Raw genomic sequence first — 20,253 nt, 5'->3', positions numbered from 1 at the left:
GTGTTCAACCATGATGGTCGATCATTGAACATTTTCACAAGTAGTTGCTGATATACGTTCAACAAGATAACATCAATGCTCATCACACACAAAAGGAAAACCAACTAATTATTTTTCACCATGAAATGGTCTTGGTAAAAATATCAGAAATGAAATTTCAACCCTTTTACCCTCAGCATCAACCTTACAAGTATTCAAATCTCAGTGAAGGGTCATCCTGTTACACTTAAAACTTTCTTGTTCAGCCTGTGTGGCTCATTTGGTTTCAGGAATTTTACTTTTTCTAACTTCTAAACATTTTCGGAGCAAGCACAAGGGTTTCTTTTACTCATTCATGAGCTGTGGGCATCACTAGCTAGCCCAGAATTTATTGTCTTCTCCAAGTTGCCCTTGAGAAGTCGTGGTGAGTGCCTTCTTGAACTGCTGCAGTCTATGTGCTATAGGTTGACGTACAATGCCATTAGGGAGGGAGTTCCAGGATTTTGATCCAGCGACATTGAAGGAACAGTGATATTTTTCCAAGTTAGAATGGTGAATGGCTTAGGGGGACCTTGAGGTGTTAGTACTCCCATGTACCTGCTTCCTGTGTTCTTCCAGATAGTAGTGGTCGTGGGTTCGCTGTCTGAGGACTCTTAATTAATGATTATAGCGCATCTTTATTTTTAAATTCATGTTGTGGGATGTGGGTGTTACTAGCTGGGCCAAGATTTATTGCCCATCCCTAGTTGCCCTTGAGAAAGTGGTGGTGAGCTGCCTTCTTGAACCATTTACTTTGGGTTGATCCACAATATCATTAGGGAGGGAATTCCAAGATATATTTCCAAGTCAGGACGGTGAGTGGCTTGGAGGGGAAGGTGGTGGTGTTCCCACGGTTTGTGCTTTCCTTGTCCTTCTAGATAGAAGTGATCTTGGGTTTGGAAGGTGCTATCTGAGGATCATTGGTAAATCTCTGCAGTGCATCTTGTAGATGATACACACTGCTGCTACTGAGCATCGGTGGTGGATGGAGTCGATGCTTATGGATGCAGTATCAATCAAGCGGGCTGCTTTGTCCTGGTTGGTTTTGAGCTTCTTGACTGTTGTTGGGGCTGTACTCATCCAGACAAGTGGGGAGTATTCCATCGCACTCCTGACTTGTGGCTTGTAGATGGTGGACAGGCTTTTGCGAGACAGCAAGTGAGTTACTCTTTACAGTATTCCTAGTCTTTGACCTGTTCTTGTAGCCACTGCATTTATGTGGTGAGTCCAGTTAAGTTTCTGATCAATGATAACTCCCACGATGTTTTTAGTGGGGGATTCAGTATGGTAACACAAAGGGCGGTGTTTAGATTGTCTCTTATTGGAGATGTGCATAGCCCAGCATTTGTGTGGCACAAATGTTACTTGCCACTTGTCAGCCCAAGCCTGGATATTGTCTAGATCTTGTTGCATTTGGACACAGACTGCTTCAGTGTCTGAAGAGTCGTGAATTGTCTGAACATTGTGCAATCATCGGTGAACATCCCCACTTCTGATCTTATGATGGAGGGAAGGTCATTGATGAAGCAGCTGAAGATGGTTGGGCCTCGGATACTACCCTGAGCAACTTTTGTGGAGATGTCCTGGAGCTGTGATGAATGACCTCCAACAGCCACGACCATCCTCCTATGTGTCAGGTATGACTTGTGGATAGTACAGACACTGTGTGTTGGTCAGAGAGGGAATGGGGGTTTGTCTGTACGGAGCCAATCAAATGGGCTGCTTTACCCTATGTGGTGCAAAGTCTCAAAAATTCTTTCAAGTAAGTGGAGATTATTCAGTCACATTCATGACTTGTACCTTGTAAATGGAGATAGGCATTGGTTCGTCAGGAGCCAAGTTATTCGGCAGAACATTCTTCACGCCTGCCACTGTAATATGATTAATTCAATTCAGTTTCTGGTCAATGGCAACCTGGATGTTGACAGTGGGGATTCAATGATCACTGCTCATTAATGAACATCAAGGGGTTATAGTTAGATTCTCTCTTGTAAGAGATGGTCATTACCTGGCACTTGCATGTTGTGTATGTTACTTGCTGTCCAGTAGCTTTTTTTTTTCCATTCTAGCAGTTTTCTGTTTCTGGTGTTTTCTTCAAAACCAGTCATGACATTTTCCCAAACTCTGGTATTTTTTTTGGAGACTGCTAAACAAACAGTTTTCACTTTGACTTCACAGCACTGTGGATTTATCTACTTCATTTGGACTGCAGACATTTTAAAAAAGCAGCTCATCATCACCTTCTCAACAGCAACTAGGGATAGACAACAAACGCTAGTTTGACAGTAACACTCCGACCCGTGGAAGAATCGTTTTTAAAATTAGATATTAATCAGCCAATCAGGATGGTTGCAACTTGGAGAAGAACTTGGTTGGTGCTTCCACACATCTGCTGTCCATTCCCTTCTAGGTATTTGAGGTCTGGAAAGTGTTGTTGAAGGAACTTTGGTGATTTGTTGCAATAGATTTTGTGGATGTACACACTGCTGTACTGGCATCAAAAGTGAAGGCAGTGAATGACTAAGTTGGTGGAGTAAGTGATGTTGTCCACGCTTCAGACACTTACTTCAGTTTATGTATTAAAAATATTTTACCCATGTGCTCTTATTGGTGAGGGAGAGAAAGGGATACAGAATTCTATTTGCAGTTCAACTTGATTTTATTAGTAAAATATTCCTTATTAAAACACTATGTGAGCATTTTCCATATTCCCACAATATTTACTCTCTATTTAATTCTACTCACCTGAGAAACAATATTACCTATAATAATCCACATGTCTGAGCTGCCCACTGGAATCTCCTTCCTCTCCAATGAAGGGTTGTTTCTCTTCCACAAAGGTGGGTCAGGGGAGGTCTTCTCCTGGGTCTTTTTGGGTTGCTGCATTGTCTTAAGGCATGAGTCTTGTTGCGAGTCTCCCCTGCAAGTCTTTGCTGAGGCTTCACTGAGAGGTGGCATCCAGATGTGTGTTTCTTTCCAATTTTGGGCCCATGGCTGCTTGGACAGTGATAGCTAACTGGCTGTTGTGTCCTGGATGGTGTTGAGCTTCTTGCAAACATTCAAAGTTGCACTCAGAAATTGCAACTCTTGTTAAATGGAAGAAGGAGGCTTATGTGACAATGAGACGAGATGGTTCAGTTGAGGCGATGGAGAGTTACAGATTAGCTAGAAGGATTTAAAGAGAGAGTTAAGAAGAGTAAAGTGAGGACATGAGCACTCTTTAGCAAGTAAAATACAGGAGAACCCTAAAGCTTTCAATAGGTATGTGAGGAATAAAAGGATGTCTAGGGTTGGAATAGGGCCAGTTCAAAGACAAAAGTGAGAAGTTGTGTGTGGACCCTGTGGAGATCAGAGAGGTGCTAAATGAATATTTCTCATCGATTTTTACTCAGGAAAAGAAGAATATTGTAGAGGAGAAGAATGAGACAGGTGATATTAGACTAGTAAGGAAGAGGTATTATCAATTCTAGAAGGAGTGAAAGTAGACAAGCCCCCTGGGCCAGATGGGATTTATCTGAGATTGTCTGGGAAGCTAAAGCGGAGGTGTCAGAGCTTTTGGCTTTGATCTTCGAGTAGTCATTATCTACAGGTTTGTACTAGAGGACTGGAGATTGCAAATGTTGTGCCCTTGTTCAAGAAGGGCAGTAGAGATGACCCAGGTAATAGACCAGTGAGCCTTACTTCTATTGTAGGAAACATTTTGGAAAGGATTACAAAAGATAGGATTTATAATCATCTAGCAAGCAACAACTTGATTGCAGATAGTCAACATGGCTTCGTCAAGGGCAGATAATGTCTCACAAACCTCATTGAGTTTTTTGAGAAGGTAACCAAGCATGTGGATGAGGGTAGGGCAGTTGATGTGGTGTACATGGACTTCAGTAAAGCCTTTGATAAGGTTCCACATGGTAGGCTGTTGGAGAAAATGGAAAGGCATGGGATTGAGGGTGATTTAGCAGTTTGCATGAGAAACTGGCTTTCTGTAAGAAGGCAGCGAGTGGTGGCTGATGAAAAATATTCGGCCTGGAGTCCAGTTACTAGTGGTGTGTTACAAGGATCTATTTTGGGACCACTGCTGTTTGTCATTTTTATAAATTACATTAGACACAGGCATAGGTGGATACGTAAGTTTGCAGATGACACTGATGTCGATGGAGAAGCGGACAGTGTGGAAGAATGTTGCAGGTTGCAGGGGGACAAGGATAAACTGCAGAATTGGGCTGAGAGGTGGCAAATGGAGTTCAATGCAGATAAATGTATTCTTCACTTTGCGAAGAATAACAGGAAGGCAGAGTACTGGGTCGATGGAAAGATTCTTGACAGTGTGGACGTGCAGAGGAATCTTGGTGTCCACATACATAGATCCCTAAAAGTTGCCATCCAGATTGATAGTGCTGTTAAGAAGGCGTACGGTGTGTTAGGTTCTATTGGTAGAGGGATTGAGTTCCAGAGCTGTAATGTCATATGGCAACTATACAAAATGCAAGTGCAGCCGCACTTGGAATATTGTGTAGAGTCTTGGTTACTCCATTACAGGAAGGATGTGGAAGCATTGGAAAAGATGCAGAGGAGATTTACCAAGATGTTGCCTGGTCTGGAGGGAAGGTCTTATGAAGAAAGGCTGAGAGACTTGGGTCTGTTTTCATTGGAAAGAGGGGATTTAATAGAGACATACAAGATGATCAGAAGATTAGATAGGGTACCAGGATGCTGCCTGGACTGGACGACTTGTCTTATGAAGATAGGTTGACTAAGCTCGGACTTTTCTCTCTGGAGAGAAGGAAGAAGAGAGGTGACCTGATCGAGGTATACAAGATAATGAGAGGCATGGACAGAGTTAATAGCCAGAGAATTTTCCCCAGGGCAGGACTGACTGGCACAAGGGGTCATTGTTTTAAGATATTAGGAGGAAGGTATGGAGGAGAAGTCAGAGATAGGTTCTTTACACAGAGAGTTGTGAATGCATGGAATGCTTTGCCAGCAGTGGTGGTGGAAGCAGAGTCATTAGGGACATTTAAGTGACTGCTGGACATGCACATGGATAGCAGTGAATTGTGGGGTGTGTATGTTAGGTTTTTTGTTACATTAGGATTAATCCTCGGCACAACATCAAGGGTTGAAGGGCCTATTCTGTACTGTACATTTCTATGTTTTGTAGGGTAGACAGTGAAAGTCTGTTTCCTTGGATGACATCAGCTTGTACAAGGGGGCATAGCTACAAATTGAGGGGTGATAGATTTAAGACAGATGTCAGAGACAGGTTCTTTACTCAAAGAGTTGTAAGGGTGTGGAATGTCCTGCCTGTCAATGTAGTTAACTCAGCCACATTAGGGAGATTTAAATAATCCTTGAATAAGCACATGGATGATGATAGAATAGTGTAGAAGGATGGGCTTAGCTTAGTTCACAGGCTGGCGTAACATTGAGGGCCAAAGGGCCTGTTCTGCACTGTATTGTTCTTTGTTGTACAGATTGCTTACAGAAATTCAGCACCCATGGACCAGTCGACCCAGGAACATTCGTCGTCACAATGGATGTTTCAGCACTCTACACCAGCATCCCCCATGAGGCTGACATCACTGCAACAGCCTCAGTGCTCAATATCAACAACTACCAATCTCCGAGCACCATCCTACAACTCATCTGCTTCATCCTCGACAACAACGTTTTCACCTTTGACAACCAGTTCTTCATCCAGACACACGGAACAGCCATGGGAACCAAATTTGCACCCCAATATGCCAACATTTTCATGCAGAAGATCGAACAAGATCGAACAAGACTTCTTTACTGCACAGGACTTCCACCAACACTATACACCAGATATCCTGAAATCAGGGTGGCCACGGAGGTTCAGTGGTTAGCACTGCTGCCTCACAGTGCCAGGGACCCAGGTTTGATTCCACCCTCGAGTGACTGTCTATTTGGAGTTTGTACTTTCTCCCCGTGTCTGTGTGGGTTTCCTCTGGGTGCTTCGGTTTCCTCCCACAATCCAAAGATGTGCAGGTTAGGTGAATTGATCATGTTAAATTGTCCACAGTGTTCAGGGATGTGTAGGTTAGATGCATTAGTCAGGGGTAAGTAGAGGATAATAGGGTTAGGGAATGGGTCTGGGTGGGTTACTGTTCGGAGGGTCGGTATGGACTTGTTGGATTGAAGGGCCTCTTTCCACACTTCAGGGATTCTATGGTATATTGATGACATTTTCTTCCTCTAGATCCATGGCATGGAGTCACTAAAACAACTGCGCAGTGATACCAATGAGTTACGTCCCACCATCACACTTACCATGGACTACACTTTAGTATCTGTCTCAGGCACATGCATCTCCATCTCCTTAGCAACTCACTCTATCGCAAACCCACAAGTAACTTCACAATGTTACTCTTCTTTAGCTTCCACCCAAAACATATTAAGACAGCCATCCCCTATGGACAAGCCCTACACACACACACAGGATCTGCCAGACAAGGAGAAACATGACGGACAACTGGAGGTGCTGAAGGATACCCTCATAAGAATAAGGTTCGATGGTCAACTCATCAATCACCATTTCTGACGTGCCACAGCTAGAAACTGTAATGACCTCCTCAGGAGACAGATACAGGATGCAACTGATAGAGTACTCTTTGTTGTCCAGTACTTCCTGGGAGCGGAGAAGCTACGCCATGTTCTTCACAGCCTACAACACATTATCAGTGAGGGTGAGCACCTCGCCAAGACCTTCCCTACACCTCCACTTCTTGCCTTTAAACAACCGCCAAACCTTAAACAGACCATTGTTGCAGCAAACTGCCCAGCCTTCAGGACAACATCGACCACAACACTGTACAACCCTGTCATGGCAACCTCTGCAAGATGGGTCAGAGTGCCGACATGGAAACCATCATTACGCATGTGGACACCACACACCATGTACACAGCAGGTACTCATGTGACTTGGCCAACATTGTCTATCTCATATACTGCAGGCAAGGATGCCTGAGGCATGGTACATTGGCGAGACCAAGCAGGCACTACGACAACAGATAAATGGACACCGCACAACAATCACCAGGCAGGAGTCTTCCCTCCCAGTCAGGGAACACTTCAGCGGTCAGGGACATTGGGCCTCGGATCTTCGGGTGACCATCCTCCAAGCGGACTTCGGGTTTCACAACAACAGAGTGGCTGAGCAGGGGCTCATAGCCAAATTCAGTAGCCATGAGGAAGGTCTCATGTCACATGGCAGGTGACCCCACTACACACACACACACACACACACACACACACACGTCTATGGGGGAAATTGGCATTTGCAGAATTGTATTTGCAGATATATTCTACTTTTGCTCAAAAAGCCACACAAACTGCAGGTAGTCAATGCAGACAGTCAATCCATATAACATTTCATAAATTCATACTTTAGAAGTAGAACCAGTCTGACTCAAGTTTAGGATATGGACAGACTCTAACTTCACACCTTTAATACATTATCTGAGCTGAGTTGTCACGCTTTTTTTAATAAAACCTTAAGTTACCTCGAGTGTGTGACTTAAAAGAAGTTCTGGGATTTACATATTAATGAACCGAAACCTGCAACCCATTCTAAAAGATAAAAGATTTAACAGCAATCTAGGTTTGTTCAATATATTGTTTTCATTGCATGACACTGTGATCTTTTGCTATAAATTCTACCTTATGATCCTGCCCTACTAGTTACCTGATGAAGGAGCAGCGTTCTGAAAGCTTGCACTTCCAAATAAACCTGTTGGTTTATAACCTGGTGTTGTGTGATTTTTAAACATGTGCTGTAGGTTGATTCATCATGCCCTTAGGGAGGAATTTCCAGGATTTTGACCCAGCAACAGTGATATATTTCCAAGTCAGAATGGAAAGTATATGCTTGCAGATTAAAGCACTGAAATAGAATTTAGCAGTTGGTGTGTTCAATGTTGAACTCCTCTGCTTTTGACCCCCACCATCTACATGTAAATCCCCGTGCTCCAAGATGTTGACATTTATGCTTATAGCTCATGTTCACTGGAAATGTATTACCTGATTCCTCTGTTGTGTTCTCTTTCTCCCTTTTATTTCAAGAATCTCTACTTTCTCTTCACCATGCATTTATTGCTCAAATATAATCTTCCCCATTCTCTACTCCCTGTTGCTTCTTCTCACGGCCGTTATGTTTCCCATAAATATGAAGTGCTTTAAGATATCTTTCTATGATTGATATGTTTACAGAATTGTCTCTGAAATTGACCAATTTCCCAGTATACGCTATGCAATTGTTCTTTTAGATTTTAAGATCTAATAATGTTCAATACTGAGACAATCTATTTCCATTTGCATAAAACTTAGCCTGACAATTTTAATAGGTGGAAAATACATTTTAACATGTGAAGACAAATAAAGACAAGACATGCAGCGAAAAGATAATTTAAGTTTAAAAAATGTCACAAAACCGGATTATATAGTTTCCTTTCATAAAGATTGAAAGGAGTAGACGAAAATGAAATGTTATTTTTCTTACCCATCATTGCAAACTGACTGTCTATTCCCAGCGTAAGAAGCATTAAGAAAAATATTATAGACCAGAATGATGATACTGGCAGGAGTCCAAGTGCATCTGGGTAGGCAATAAAAACTAAACCAAAACCTAAACCATAAACAAGTGATATGGCATCATTAACAATGCTTAAGAGACAGAAAGGTGTAAACAATTATTTATTTAAAACAGAAATCAGCTCTTCTGGACAATATTCAGTCTTGAGTTGATAAGTCACATTTGCAACACTCAACAGCCAGAGACCATTTCCAATATATGAGAAATTAGACACCTCCCTTGACATTTACAGACATTACCACCATTGAGGAGGAGAATGTGAGCACTGTGGATGTTTGAGATCAGAGTCAAACAGTGTGGTGCTAGAAAAGCACAGCAGGTCAGGCAGTATCCAAGGGGCAGGGGAGTCCCTGTTTCGGGCATAAGCCCTTCATCAGGAATGTGGGTCATTACCATCATTGAGTCTCCTACTGTCCATATCCTGGGGGTTGATTCTCACCAGCAAGTTAACTAAATCAGCCTTTAAAAACTGGCTACTAGAACATGTCAGAGACCAGGAAGTACAATGCACTGTAACAACTTGCCAAGCCTCTTTTGACAACAATTTCCAAAACCACAGTCTTTATCACTCAAAATAACAAGGCAAAATATGAATGGGAACATCACTACCCCATCAGTTCCCCTCCCAGTGGTAATTACAGACCAGGGTAAAACAAAAAAATGCTGGAAAAAGACAGAAATCCAACTGGCATCCATGAACAGAGAAACAAAGTTAACATTTCAACATAAGATTTTGTGTTAGAACTTTATTTCTCTTTATTGTCAACTGGTACTACTGAACCCACTGAGTATGTTTGGCATCTGCAGTGGTTGCTTTCAAACCAAAAGGGTTTACATTCCAATAAAGCTCAATCGACATGTAAACCAAAGAAAACTTTTATCTGGTTATGCAACAGATTGTTCATGAGCTATCAGAATGATATCAAATTGTAACAGTCCCTGCTCCCTGGCTTGTTTGGATCTGCAAATAAATTTGAAAGGTGGCTTCTGTAGGCTGAAACCTTGAAACACCATGTATTTTTAGCCCTTCATTACTAAATGTAATTCTTTTTCAAAACTGTTACAAACACAAATACACGTGTAACTTCAGTGGTTGGCTGGCAAAAATTCTGTGTGAGACTGTTGAATATCTTCCACAGCTTTTGTGCTGTAGTTATGGTGGTCCAGTTAGGGAATTCTTGCAGAAACCTTGCCCCACCCCAATCCAGTATATTGATTCCAAAAAAGTTACCTGATTCCACAATTTCTTGAACAGACTTATCCTGAACATAAGCCATGTGCCCAAGGATAGCAAAGATGGCAAATCCAGCAAACAGACTTGTGCTACAATTAACAAAAGAGATAATGACTGCATCTTTGTAACAATCATTGTTGAATCTGTTGTAAGATGATAGTGCAGTTATAGCCCCCAGCGCCACCGCAGTAGAATAGAATATTTGTGTTGCGGCATCTTTCCAAACCTGATGAATGCAAGATACGATAAATTAGAATTGAAACAACCTAGACATGCTCTTTCCTGTTTATCAGGACAAATTATTTTAATTCATAATTAAGAAATAGATTAATAGCGGGATTTATTCATTCTGAATGGACTATTTCTAATCATTACTGCCTTTGCAAATTGTAAGATACTTCATCTTAGCCTTTCAGTGTATTAAACACAAGACACAAAACCTGGATACTTTCTGCTTTCAATATTGATTTCTCACTTGCTTAACTGAAGTGATTGCATGGGATTTTAATATAATGGATGGCAGAGAAATAAAAGGGCTGTTGTGGTGCAGCAGTAGCATCTCTACCACTAAGCCAGAAAGCCTGGGTTCAGGTCCCACCTGTTTGAGATGTATGCACTATTACTTTTGAGCAGCTTGATTACAAATATCCAGCAGGGAAATAAAAGGAGTCTTGTAGTGTAAAGTGAATGTCCCTACCTTATAATCAGAGAGACCTGGGTTCAAGTTCCACCTGCTGCAGAGGTGTGTCATAACATCCCTGAGCAGGTTGATTAGAAAATATCTGATAGATGAGTAAAGTCAGACATGTGCGCCATTTACTTTCAGTCCGCTGACCCTCTTCAGATTTCTTTCTTCCAACTGCTTGTTTTTTTTTATACCTTAGTTTTTGTTCCTGTAATTTTCCCTGAAAATTTCCAAACTTGAACACACAAGCTATATCAAACTTCAAACTCCAGTCCCCAGTCTTTGGGGTCAAACAATTAGTAACATCAAATGTAACACTACGTATGAAGTATTGCATAATAGGGAATAAAACCATGAGCAACAAATCCAGGCTAATGTAGAGAAGAGCTCACAAAGAAAGGTGACAAGTAACTGAGACAAAAGGTATACTATATGTAACTAAGGTAAATTAGATTGACTGAAATGTGAAGTTTACAAGTTATATGTGCAAAAATAGCACAGAAAAATAATACAAAACATATAAGTGTTTCAAAAGTATAGATGAAATCTACAGATGATTTTGATATGCTGACCTCAGCTTCAGTCAATTTTGAGAAGTCTGATTGTCTTCCAATATAGTACTCAATTCCATTCCTGGCTCCTTCCAGCGTAGCTCCTCGAATCATTAGCATAAGTATAAGCAGGTAAGGACATGTTGCAGTGAAATAAACTACCTAACCAGAAAAATAAACTCTTAAGCTTCCTTACCATCCTGTTGATCTAATAAGTTGTATAATATTTACAGTTTTGAAAAGTGAATCAAATTATATTTCAAGCCAATATAATTGTAATAATGCACAGAGGTTAAATAGAACACATTTATAGAGTTGCAATGTTTACATAGCATTAATGCTTTGTTATTAAGAGAGTTAAAAGCTAGCAGTGACAGCACCAAGTGTTCTCAATAAGACACAATGTAACATGTGCTCCAGCTACTGGGGTAGCTGGTTGCTAGGAAATGACAAAAAACAGATTTGAATTAGGCCAATCAGTTTAAATTATACCCTGAAAAAATACCAATTTCCAATCAAGTTTGAACTGAGTGTATTGACAATCTTAAAAGCCAATGCACAATCTGATGCTCTGGTATAGAAGACCGGGGAAAATTGAACAATTAGGAGAGAACTGCCCAGCTACCAACATGTAAAAACTGCATTAAAAAATAGCTCTCTTAAAAGTACCTTTACTGATCAGTAACCTGTGATGCAGGAATCCCTAAGAAAAAGAAAAGACACAGGAAGATCCAAACAGAAGAATCAAAAGCTGCCTGGTTTTGAGATAAGAAATGTTGTTTTGTAAATCTTAATTGGGAGTTTTATCAGACTAATATTATAGAAGGGAAGGTAAAAGATAGGTTAGGGTAAGGACTTATACATAGTTGTTAGTCAATTATTCTGTTATACTTTAAGAAATAAAGCTGTTAATTTTTCCTTTAAATAGTCCTTGGCCACTCAAAGTTTTACAAATTACTGCACAGGATAAATCTTTTCTGTGTTGCTGGTTTTAAATTAAGCAGGAGGGTTTACCCCATGTTGTAACAGTTTGGGGGCTTGGGTCCATGATTCGAACTGGTTTAGAGAGATTTGAGTAGCTTTGGGTATCCCTGCAGATTTAAACACTTGCATGTTAGTGTCCTAGATCTTCAACATAGGTGAGGCAATTTGTTTATTTTCGGTGACTTCTGGTTGATTAAATTAAAAGTGAGAGAAATGGCTCTTAAAATTGCAAAAGAGGTTCTGGGATTTGAAGATGATTCTCAAATTTGCCAAGAAAGTTTAGAAGGAAAGAAAAAGGCCATAAATTTAGAATTAGCAAATAAGTTAGATTTGGGTTTAACCAAGGACAAAGGTAAAGTTGAAATTGTAAAGGGGTTACCCAAACACTTAAGTGTGTCAGAGAAATAGAGAAGTGTAATGGAGGTAGAAAAATGTAAATTACAATTAAGGAAAATGGAGTTAGAAGATAAACAAAGAGAGAGAGAGGAGGAGGTTATTAGCTGAGCAAAGGGAGAGCGAAGAAAGGGAGAGAGAAAGAGAGCGAGAAGAGAGAGAAACAGAGAGAGAATTTGAACCTGAGAAGCTGTGGCTTAGTCAGCAAAGTCAAGTTAGCAGGGTGGAGTTTAAAAGAGAAGGTAGTGATAAATATGTCAAAACTCTGCCACATTTTGATGAGAAAGATGTTGAACCCTTCTTGAATTCAGTTGAAAAATTGGCTGGCAGATGGAGTGGTCCGAGGATTTATCGGTAATGCTAGTTCAGACTGTACTGATAGGCAGAATTATACTGATAGGTATTTGCTGCACTGTCAGATGAGTGGTCAAGAGATTATGAAGAGGTTAAACAGGCTATTTTAAGTGCTACTGAATTGGCACCAAAAGCATATAGGCAGCTGTTCAAAAACACAAAGGTGGAACCAAGTCAGACTTATGTTGAGTTTAAAAGAATTAAACAGTCATTTTGATTGATGGATACGTACTTCTAAATAGATAAAATCTCTTGAGGCTGTAAGAGACATTATTCTGCTGGAGGAGTTTAAAAACTCACTTGCAGAGATGGTAAGAATTCGCGTGGAGGAACAGAAAGTTTAGTAAGTGAGAAGGGGCAGCAGAATTAGCAGATGAGTACATGTTGGTGTAGCTTCCAGCTATGAGGGATAGAAGTTGGGAGAAGGGGTTATCCAATGTTATGAAACCAAGAGTAGAGAATACTGGTAATAATTTACCACAGAATAAAAAAAGAAGCCCAGGAAGGTGGAAAAGAGGTGGAAGGCCTCAGGTGTTTCCACTGTAGTGAAGTGGGACATATAAAGACACAGTGCTGGTTGTTAAAGAAAGGCACTGTGGGAAACGATGTGGTAAAAGAAGCTAAGTCAATGGCATTAGTGAAGAGCTGAGGAGCTGCAGGAGAATGCACAGCCTAGGCAGGGCTGGGTATGGAGTTAGTACCTGATCTCAATAAATAATTCGCCTCTGTGGGTAAAGTTTATGCAGAAAAAACAGTGGGAGAAGGACAAGAAGTCATAATTTTGAGAGATACAGGATCTAACCAATCACTGATAGTAAAGGATGAGCGAATATGCACTCTTTCTGATTTGCTACCAGAGAGTGTGGTAATTTATGGGATAGATGGACAGAAATTTGGCTTCCCCTATGTAAGATCAGGTTGGAATGCCAGTTTAAGACCAGGGAAATTACAGTGGGAGTGATTGACAGAGTGTCAGTTCCAGGAATTCAGTTTGATCTTGGGAATGATATGGCAGGATCCAAGGTGGGAGTGACATCCCTTGTTGTGGAGAAGCCCAAGGAAGACCAAAAACTGAGGAATTAAAAACAGAAATATCCTCGGTATTCTCCTAAACTGTGTGGTAACCAGATCCCACTATCACAAGTCACAGCACAAAGCTAAAAGTAAAGAGAAAGATGAAGGAGATGAGGTTCAGTTAGCTGATACCCTGTTTGAAGTAATGGTGCAGGAAAAATCTGAACAGGCAGAGGGTCAGACAGAAGTGTTTAGTCCTGAAAGGCTTGTCAACAGCAAGACAGGACGATAAAAAATATATATGTGGGTGCGTACTCTGTGAAGGAGGCAGAGAATATTCCGGAGGGTTATTATCTGAAAGGTAGAATCCTAAGGTGGAAGTGGAGAGGTTAGTGCAGAGGAGAAATGGGCTGAAGTGCACCAGATTGTGTTGCTGGTAGCATACAGACAGGAAGTGTAATGGGTAGCAGATGGATTACCAGTAGGAGGTCACTTAGGGGTACGAAAGACTCAGGCTAAGGTACAAAAACATTTTTATTGGCCTGGAATGCACGAGGATGTGGTTAACTTTTGCCTTACATGTCAAACATGCCAAATGGTACGTAAACCATAGGCGTAATAAAACCAGCACCTTTGTTGCCGATTCACGCATTTGAAGAACCTTTTATACGAGTTATAATTGATTGTGTAGGTCCCCTCCTGAGAACTAAAAGTGGGAACCAGTACTTGTTAACCATAATGATTGTGTCTACCAGATTTCCGGAGGCAATTCCATTATGGAGTATTAAAGCAAAAAGGGTAGTAGAGGTGTTAGTAGCTTTCTTCACAGGGTATGGGCTACCCAGAGAGATTCAGTCGGACCAAGGGTCAAATTTTACTGCTAGGCTGTTTATGGAGGTTATGGATTGCTTTGGTATACAGCACTTTAAATCCAGTGTGCATCATCCTGAATCCCACGTAGCTTTAGAAAGATGGCATCAGACCTTGAAGACCATGTTGAGAGTACTGTCAGGATTACCCAAATGATTGGGATAATGGTATCCCATTCGTATTGGTTGCCATTAGAGATGCCCCAAATGAACCTATTCAGTTTACTCCTTTTGAGTTAATATTCAGTCATGAAGTGAGAGGCCCTTTGAAATTAATTAAAGAAAATTTGACAGAACCAAAGTCAGAGATCTCACACTTAGATTGTGTATCAGAGGTGAGGGAGAGACTAAATCGATAGGTGAGTTAGCTAAACAGCATCTAAAGAGGGCACAGTGTAGAGTGAAGCAGGTGGCAGACAAAAGCTGTTAGACTCTGATGTTTTCCCGCGGGGATAACATGTTTATACTTTTACCAGTGAAAGAAGATCCTTTCAAAGCCAGGTTTAGTGGTCCTGATCAAATTGAGACAAAGTTGAGTCAGGTGACTTATCTAGTAAAGATGCCAGATAGAAAAAAGAGATATCGAGTTTGTCATGTGAACATGCTGAAACCATATTATACTAGAGAGAAAGAACTGGAGAAACAGGTGTTAGTTACTGCCCTGTAGAGCGAGGAATCAAATCCAGATGATGTGGATTTTGATGTGCCTCAAAATATATTAAAAAATGAAGACGTCCTTGAGGCGTGAGATAGGTTAGTAAGCTATCTTTCCCAGGGGCATAGAACACAGTTGAAAGATTTGTTACTGCAGTACAAGGACAGATGTAAGAATCAGATAGGGAGGACTAATGCTATTATACATGATGGATACATAGGGAATACTGCTCTAATAAAGCAACAGTCCTATCGGCTTGATCCTTTCAAAGCCAGACAAGTCCAGATGGAGGTGGAGCCCATGCTCGATGAGGACATCATCGAGCCAAGCCAGAGCGAGTGGAGTTCGCCGATCATCTTAGTTCCCTAACCAGACAGGACTCAATGATTCTGCATGGATTAAAGGAAGGTCAACGCCGTTACAAAATCGGACTCTCATCCAATTCTTAGATTGGAGGACTGTATCAAGCAAGTCAGACAAGCCAGTTACATCACCAAGCTGGACTTAATGCGTGGTTATTGGCAGGTACCTTTATCAGAGTTGGCAAAAGAAATTTCTGCGTTTGTAACCCCAAATGGGCTATATCAGTTTAAAGTGATGACCTTTGGAATGAAGAAAGCACCCACCACATTACAAAGACTCACGAGTTGTCGCTGGGTTAACAAACTCTGCAGTCTGTTTGGACGATGTAGTGATCTTTAATAAATCCTGGAAAGATCACATGGTACAGTTGGCAGAGCGCTTTGAATGACTACAAGAAACAAAATTGGTGATAAACTAAATAAAACAGAATTCGTGAAAGCAGAGATGACATTCTTGGGACGTAACACGTTGAAGGTTGACTCCATGGAACAAAAAGATGAAGGCTATCGAGGAATTTCCATGACCAACCTTGAAGAAAGAGATGCTTCAATTCTTAGGACTCGGTGGATTCCAGAGCCCCCAAGCTGTTACGACATGGGATAAACCCTCCTGCTTAATTTATAACCAGTAACACAGAAAAGATTCATCCTGTGAGCTAATCTGTAAAAAATCGTATGGCCAAAGACTATTAAAAATAAAAATTAACATTATTTCTGAAAGTAGAACAGAGTATAATCAATATTGTGGTTCTGTTTGCCGAGCTGGGAATTTGTGTTGCAAACGTTTCGTCCCCTGTCTAGGTGACATCCTCAGTGCTTGGGAGCCTCCTGTGAAGCGCTTCTGTGATCTTTCCTCCGGCATTTATAGTGATTTGTATCTGCCGCTTCCGGTTGTCAGTTCCAGCTGTCCACTGCAGTGGCCGGTATATTGGGTCCAAGTGGATGTGCTTGTTGATTGAATGAGTGGATGAGTGCCATGCCTCTAGCAATTCCCTGGCTGTTCCCTGTTCGGCTTGTCCTATAATAGTAGTGTTGTCCCAGTCGAACTTCTGTTGCTTGTCATCTGAGTGTGTGGCTACTAAGGATAGCTGGTCATGTCGTTTCGTGGCTAGTTGGTGTTCATGGATGCGGATCGTTAGCTGTCTTCCTGTTTGTCCTATGTAGTGTTTTGTGCAGTCCTTGCATGGGATTTTGTACACTACATTAGTTTTGCTCATGTGTATAATCAACTAACAACTATTTACAATTCCATATGCTAACCTATCTGTTACCTTCCCTTCTATAATACTAGTCCGATAAAACTCCCAATTAAGATTTATGAAACAAAACTTTCTAGTCTGATTCACGGCAGATATTTCTGTGCCCAGCAGTGAAAAATCAGAATGGTGTGTTGCTTCCCTGGTGCCAGGATTAAAGATGTCTCAGAGAGGGTGAGAATGTTCTCAATGGGGAGAGGGACCAGCAGGAGGTCATTGTACACATTGTAACCAACAGCATAGGAAGGGAAAAGGATGACATTCTGGAGGGACAATATAGAGAGTTAGGCAGGAATTTAAAAAGGAGGTCCTCGAGAGTAGTAATATCTGGATTACTCCCAATGCTGTGAGCTAGTGAGGGCAGGAATAGGAGGATAAAGCAGATGAATGCATGGCTGAGGAGCTGGTGAATGGGGTAGAAGTGACCTGTACAAGAAGGACGTATTGCAACTGAATTGGAAGGGGACTATTATACTGTAAGGGAGATTTGCTAGAGCTGCTCGGGAGGCTTTAATCAAGTATGGTGAGAAGGGGGCGAATCTGACAGGATTCGCAACCAATGGCATTCATTGCAGATATAATTCTGCAATAAACTCTCTCTAATCTCCTACATCTGACAAGAAGAACATATCACTCTACTAAGGGCCATTTTTGCTTCTTCCAATCTGCAGTCCCAGAAAATAGCACTGTCTTATTCCTCTACAAAACACTACTCCAGGCTAACTTGATACTTATGGCTTATATTTTTAGGTTTAATCTAGAGACATATCTCACATAAAACATATAAGCAAGAAAGAACCCACTCTACTCACCACTGCAGACTTATAGCAAGGCTACACTTAAAACTATTTATTTATCTGTTTCTGTGCTGTGACCTCTCCTAAACAGGTTCCTCCAAGATCAGTTGTGAATTTCACTGTTTGTTAATTTTCCCAGACACACTCCGATGTCCAGCGATACATGAATTCAAACAGCAAAGGCAGTAACTGCGTAGGTTCACTGCTGTGTCTGTTAGCAGTGTGGGTTTCTTTCTCTCTCTCTTCCCTGCACACATCATGTGCTGCCTTTGTCTGTTCCTCTCCCTTTTAAAAGTGCTGTTGTTCTGACTGCTTTTTTTCTCCCCAGCTCCAAAACAATGCGACAACACATAAAACAGTAATTGCTGCTCCTGGAATTTTAGGAAATCATCTCCAACACCTAAAATACCTCAAAAAAGGAGCAGCCTGTTCCAGCCAGAAATTTTTCCCATCCTCCATCTTGTATATTTTGAATCTGTTTTTTGTCATTTCCAGACAACCAGCTACCCCAGTAGCTGGAGCACATGTTACGTTGTGTCTTTTTGAGAACACTTGGTGCTGTCACTGCTAACTTTTAACTCTTAAAAGGTATAGCTCACTGACATCTTCATAACAATTTAGAACAAAAAAATGAAACATTAGGCTAATTTATGCACATATTCAAAAGACTATTTCAAAACTGACAAAATAGTTATAGTGGGCCAAGTATAATAATAATATTTCTAGTCTTTAAATCAATGGCATAAGGTTAGGGATAAATTTCATATGGAGCTCCTGTCACTTTTATTAGTCCATGAAAATCATATACAGGTAGGTGTTTTACCCAACATCATGAGGTCATGCCAATATGGCTCATTATTCCTGTTGGATTTTCATATCTCCTTAAACCTATGTTAACTCATTATTCCCTACTGGTAATACCTGTGCAGTATGAGACTTCATCTAATGGTGTTTGAGTAGTACCTAACCTCTATCAGCATAAACAAAAGTTCTGTACTTCTGCAGTTCTAAAGAAGAGTCATATCAAACTCAAAACATTACCTCTATTTCTCTCCATATATGCTGCCAGATTGGCTGATTCTCCAGTATTCTCTGTTCTTGTAAACAAAGATTTATTGAGCATCATGCTACACATTTATGAGTGCAGTATTTTTGAAAAGAAGAAGGTTTTGTTTTTAGAAGGAATGAAGACTAACTTTCAAGGAGACAGAGATCATCTTGGCATCAACAGCAGCTGCCCAAGGTCACTGGCCCAGAGGAGACTGACACAGCAGAGATGGACAGTGCTCAAAGTAAAGTCTATTAAAAGAGATAGATGAGGAAAGAAATTTATGAGCCATCACCTTCATGAGGGAAGACCAGTAGGTCCCCTACATCAGTCCAAGTGATGAACAATGATGGCTCTCACCAAAAGACTGCAAGACACCTGGGACATGCGAGAATACTACCTCTACTCTTCTATTCTACAGAATGACTTTGGGATCAGTGAGACATTCTCAATTTTCATGGTTGTATACTTTCTTTATCCAATGAACTAATATATTGTATTTAAACTGCTGCTTCTTAACAAACTCAATAAACCATTAGAAATTTGCTACAAAACTTTGACTGCCTACATTAGGTAAATGTGAACATGAATCTCCTAAAAAAAAGCACTCCCAGCCATGAAACAGCTATGTCTTTTAGCATGTTATCTAAAAGCCACAAACTATAACACAAAACAGGCCAATGATCTGGTCACAAGAAAGAGAAAAGAATCAAGATTCAACAAAACAATTAGTTTTGTCTTTCTTCATCATTGTCTCATACACACCATAGACAGAGGAAATGATCAATGTAGAATCCACTGCATCTGACAGTTGCCAGTAGCTGCTTCCTTTCAAATATATTCATTCATGGGGTGACTGGCTAGGTGTTCTTCCAGACTCATGAATACAGATTCCTTAAGTTGGATCACACTAAGCATTTGACTGAGTGGCTAGGGGTCTAACAACAAAACATCAAGAAATGAGAGATTTATAGGAAAACATATGGACATATATTAAGAAGAGATTTGTGAACATTCAGAGGTAACAAACACTAGCTGGACAGAATAGTACAAGAACTCAGGAAGGAAAGCAAAGGATTGGAGAATGAGAGGTACAGCGAGACAAGAAACCTAAAAGGTACAGAAAGAAAGGGAACTGTTTTGTCAATAAACTAGACGTACTGGCACAAGAATCCACACCTTCTTAGCAAAATTCTAATTCTGTTTTGCTAAACACGTTTACCTTTCCTGAAGATCTGATTCCTTGACAGAGCGCCAACCCAGTTATCAGCCATGCCAGAAGCAAGGAAAGGGCTAAATACCAGACTATTTCACCAGTCTCGTCAATGGAATTTGTACGTTGCAAAACTGCTTTACTAAGTAAAATGACAAATATCCAACTGTAAGGATATTACCCATCACACATTTTCTAGTAAAAACACTCAT

General features: G+C 40.8%; 1 protein-coding gene across 1 annotated transcript in view; it reads right to left on the bottom strand.

The window, feature by feature from the left end:
• The window catches only part of LOC122559955 (sodium- and chloride-dependent neutral and basic amino acid transporter B(0+)-like), a 73,793-nt gene that overhangs the window by 39,056 nt on the left and 14,484 nt on the right, over window positions 1-20,253 (bottom strand). The window contains exons 4-7 of the mRNA XM_087994600.1: window positions 20,051-20,183; window positions 11,118-11,258; window positions 9,858-10,086; window positions 8,534-8,659 (exon numbers count right to left, since the gene is read on the bottom strand). Coding sequence (XP_087850726.1) covers window positions 8,534-8,659; window positions 9,858-10,086; window positions 11,118-11,258; window positions 20,051-20,183 — 629 coding nt within the window. The remainder of the gene's footprint in view (window positions 1-8,533; window positions 8,660-9,857; window positions 10,087-11,117; window positions 11,259-20,050; window positions 20,184-20,253) is intronic.

The sequence above is a fragment of the Chiloscyllium plagiosum genome, unplaced genomic scaffold, assembly GCF_037043375.1.
Source record: "Chiloscyllium plagiosum isolate Xiang-an unplaced genomic scaffold, Cpla_swu_hap1 HiC_scaffold_15, whole genome shotgun sequence".
NCBI lineage: Eukaryota > Metazoa > Chordata > Chondrichthyes > Orectolobiformes > Hemiscylliidae > Chiloscyllium > Chiloscyllium plagiosum.
This window is presented reverse-complemented; position numbering and strand designations above follow the sequence as displayed.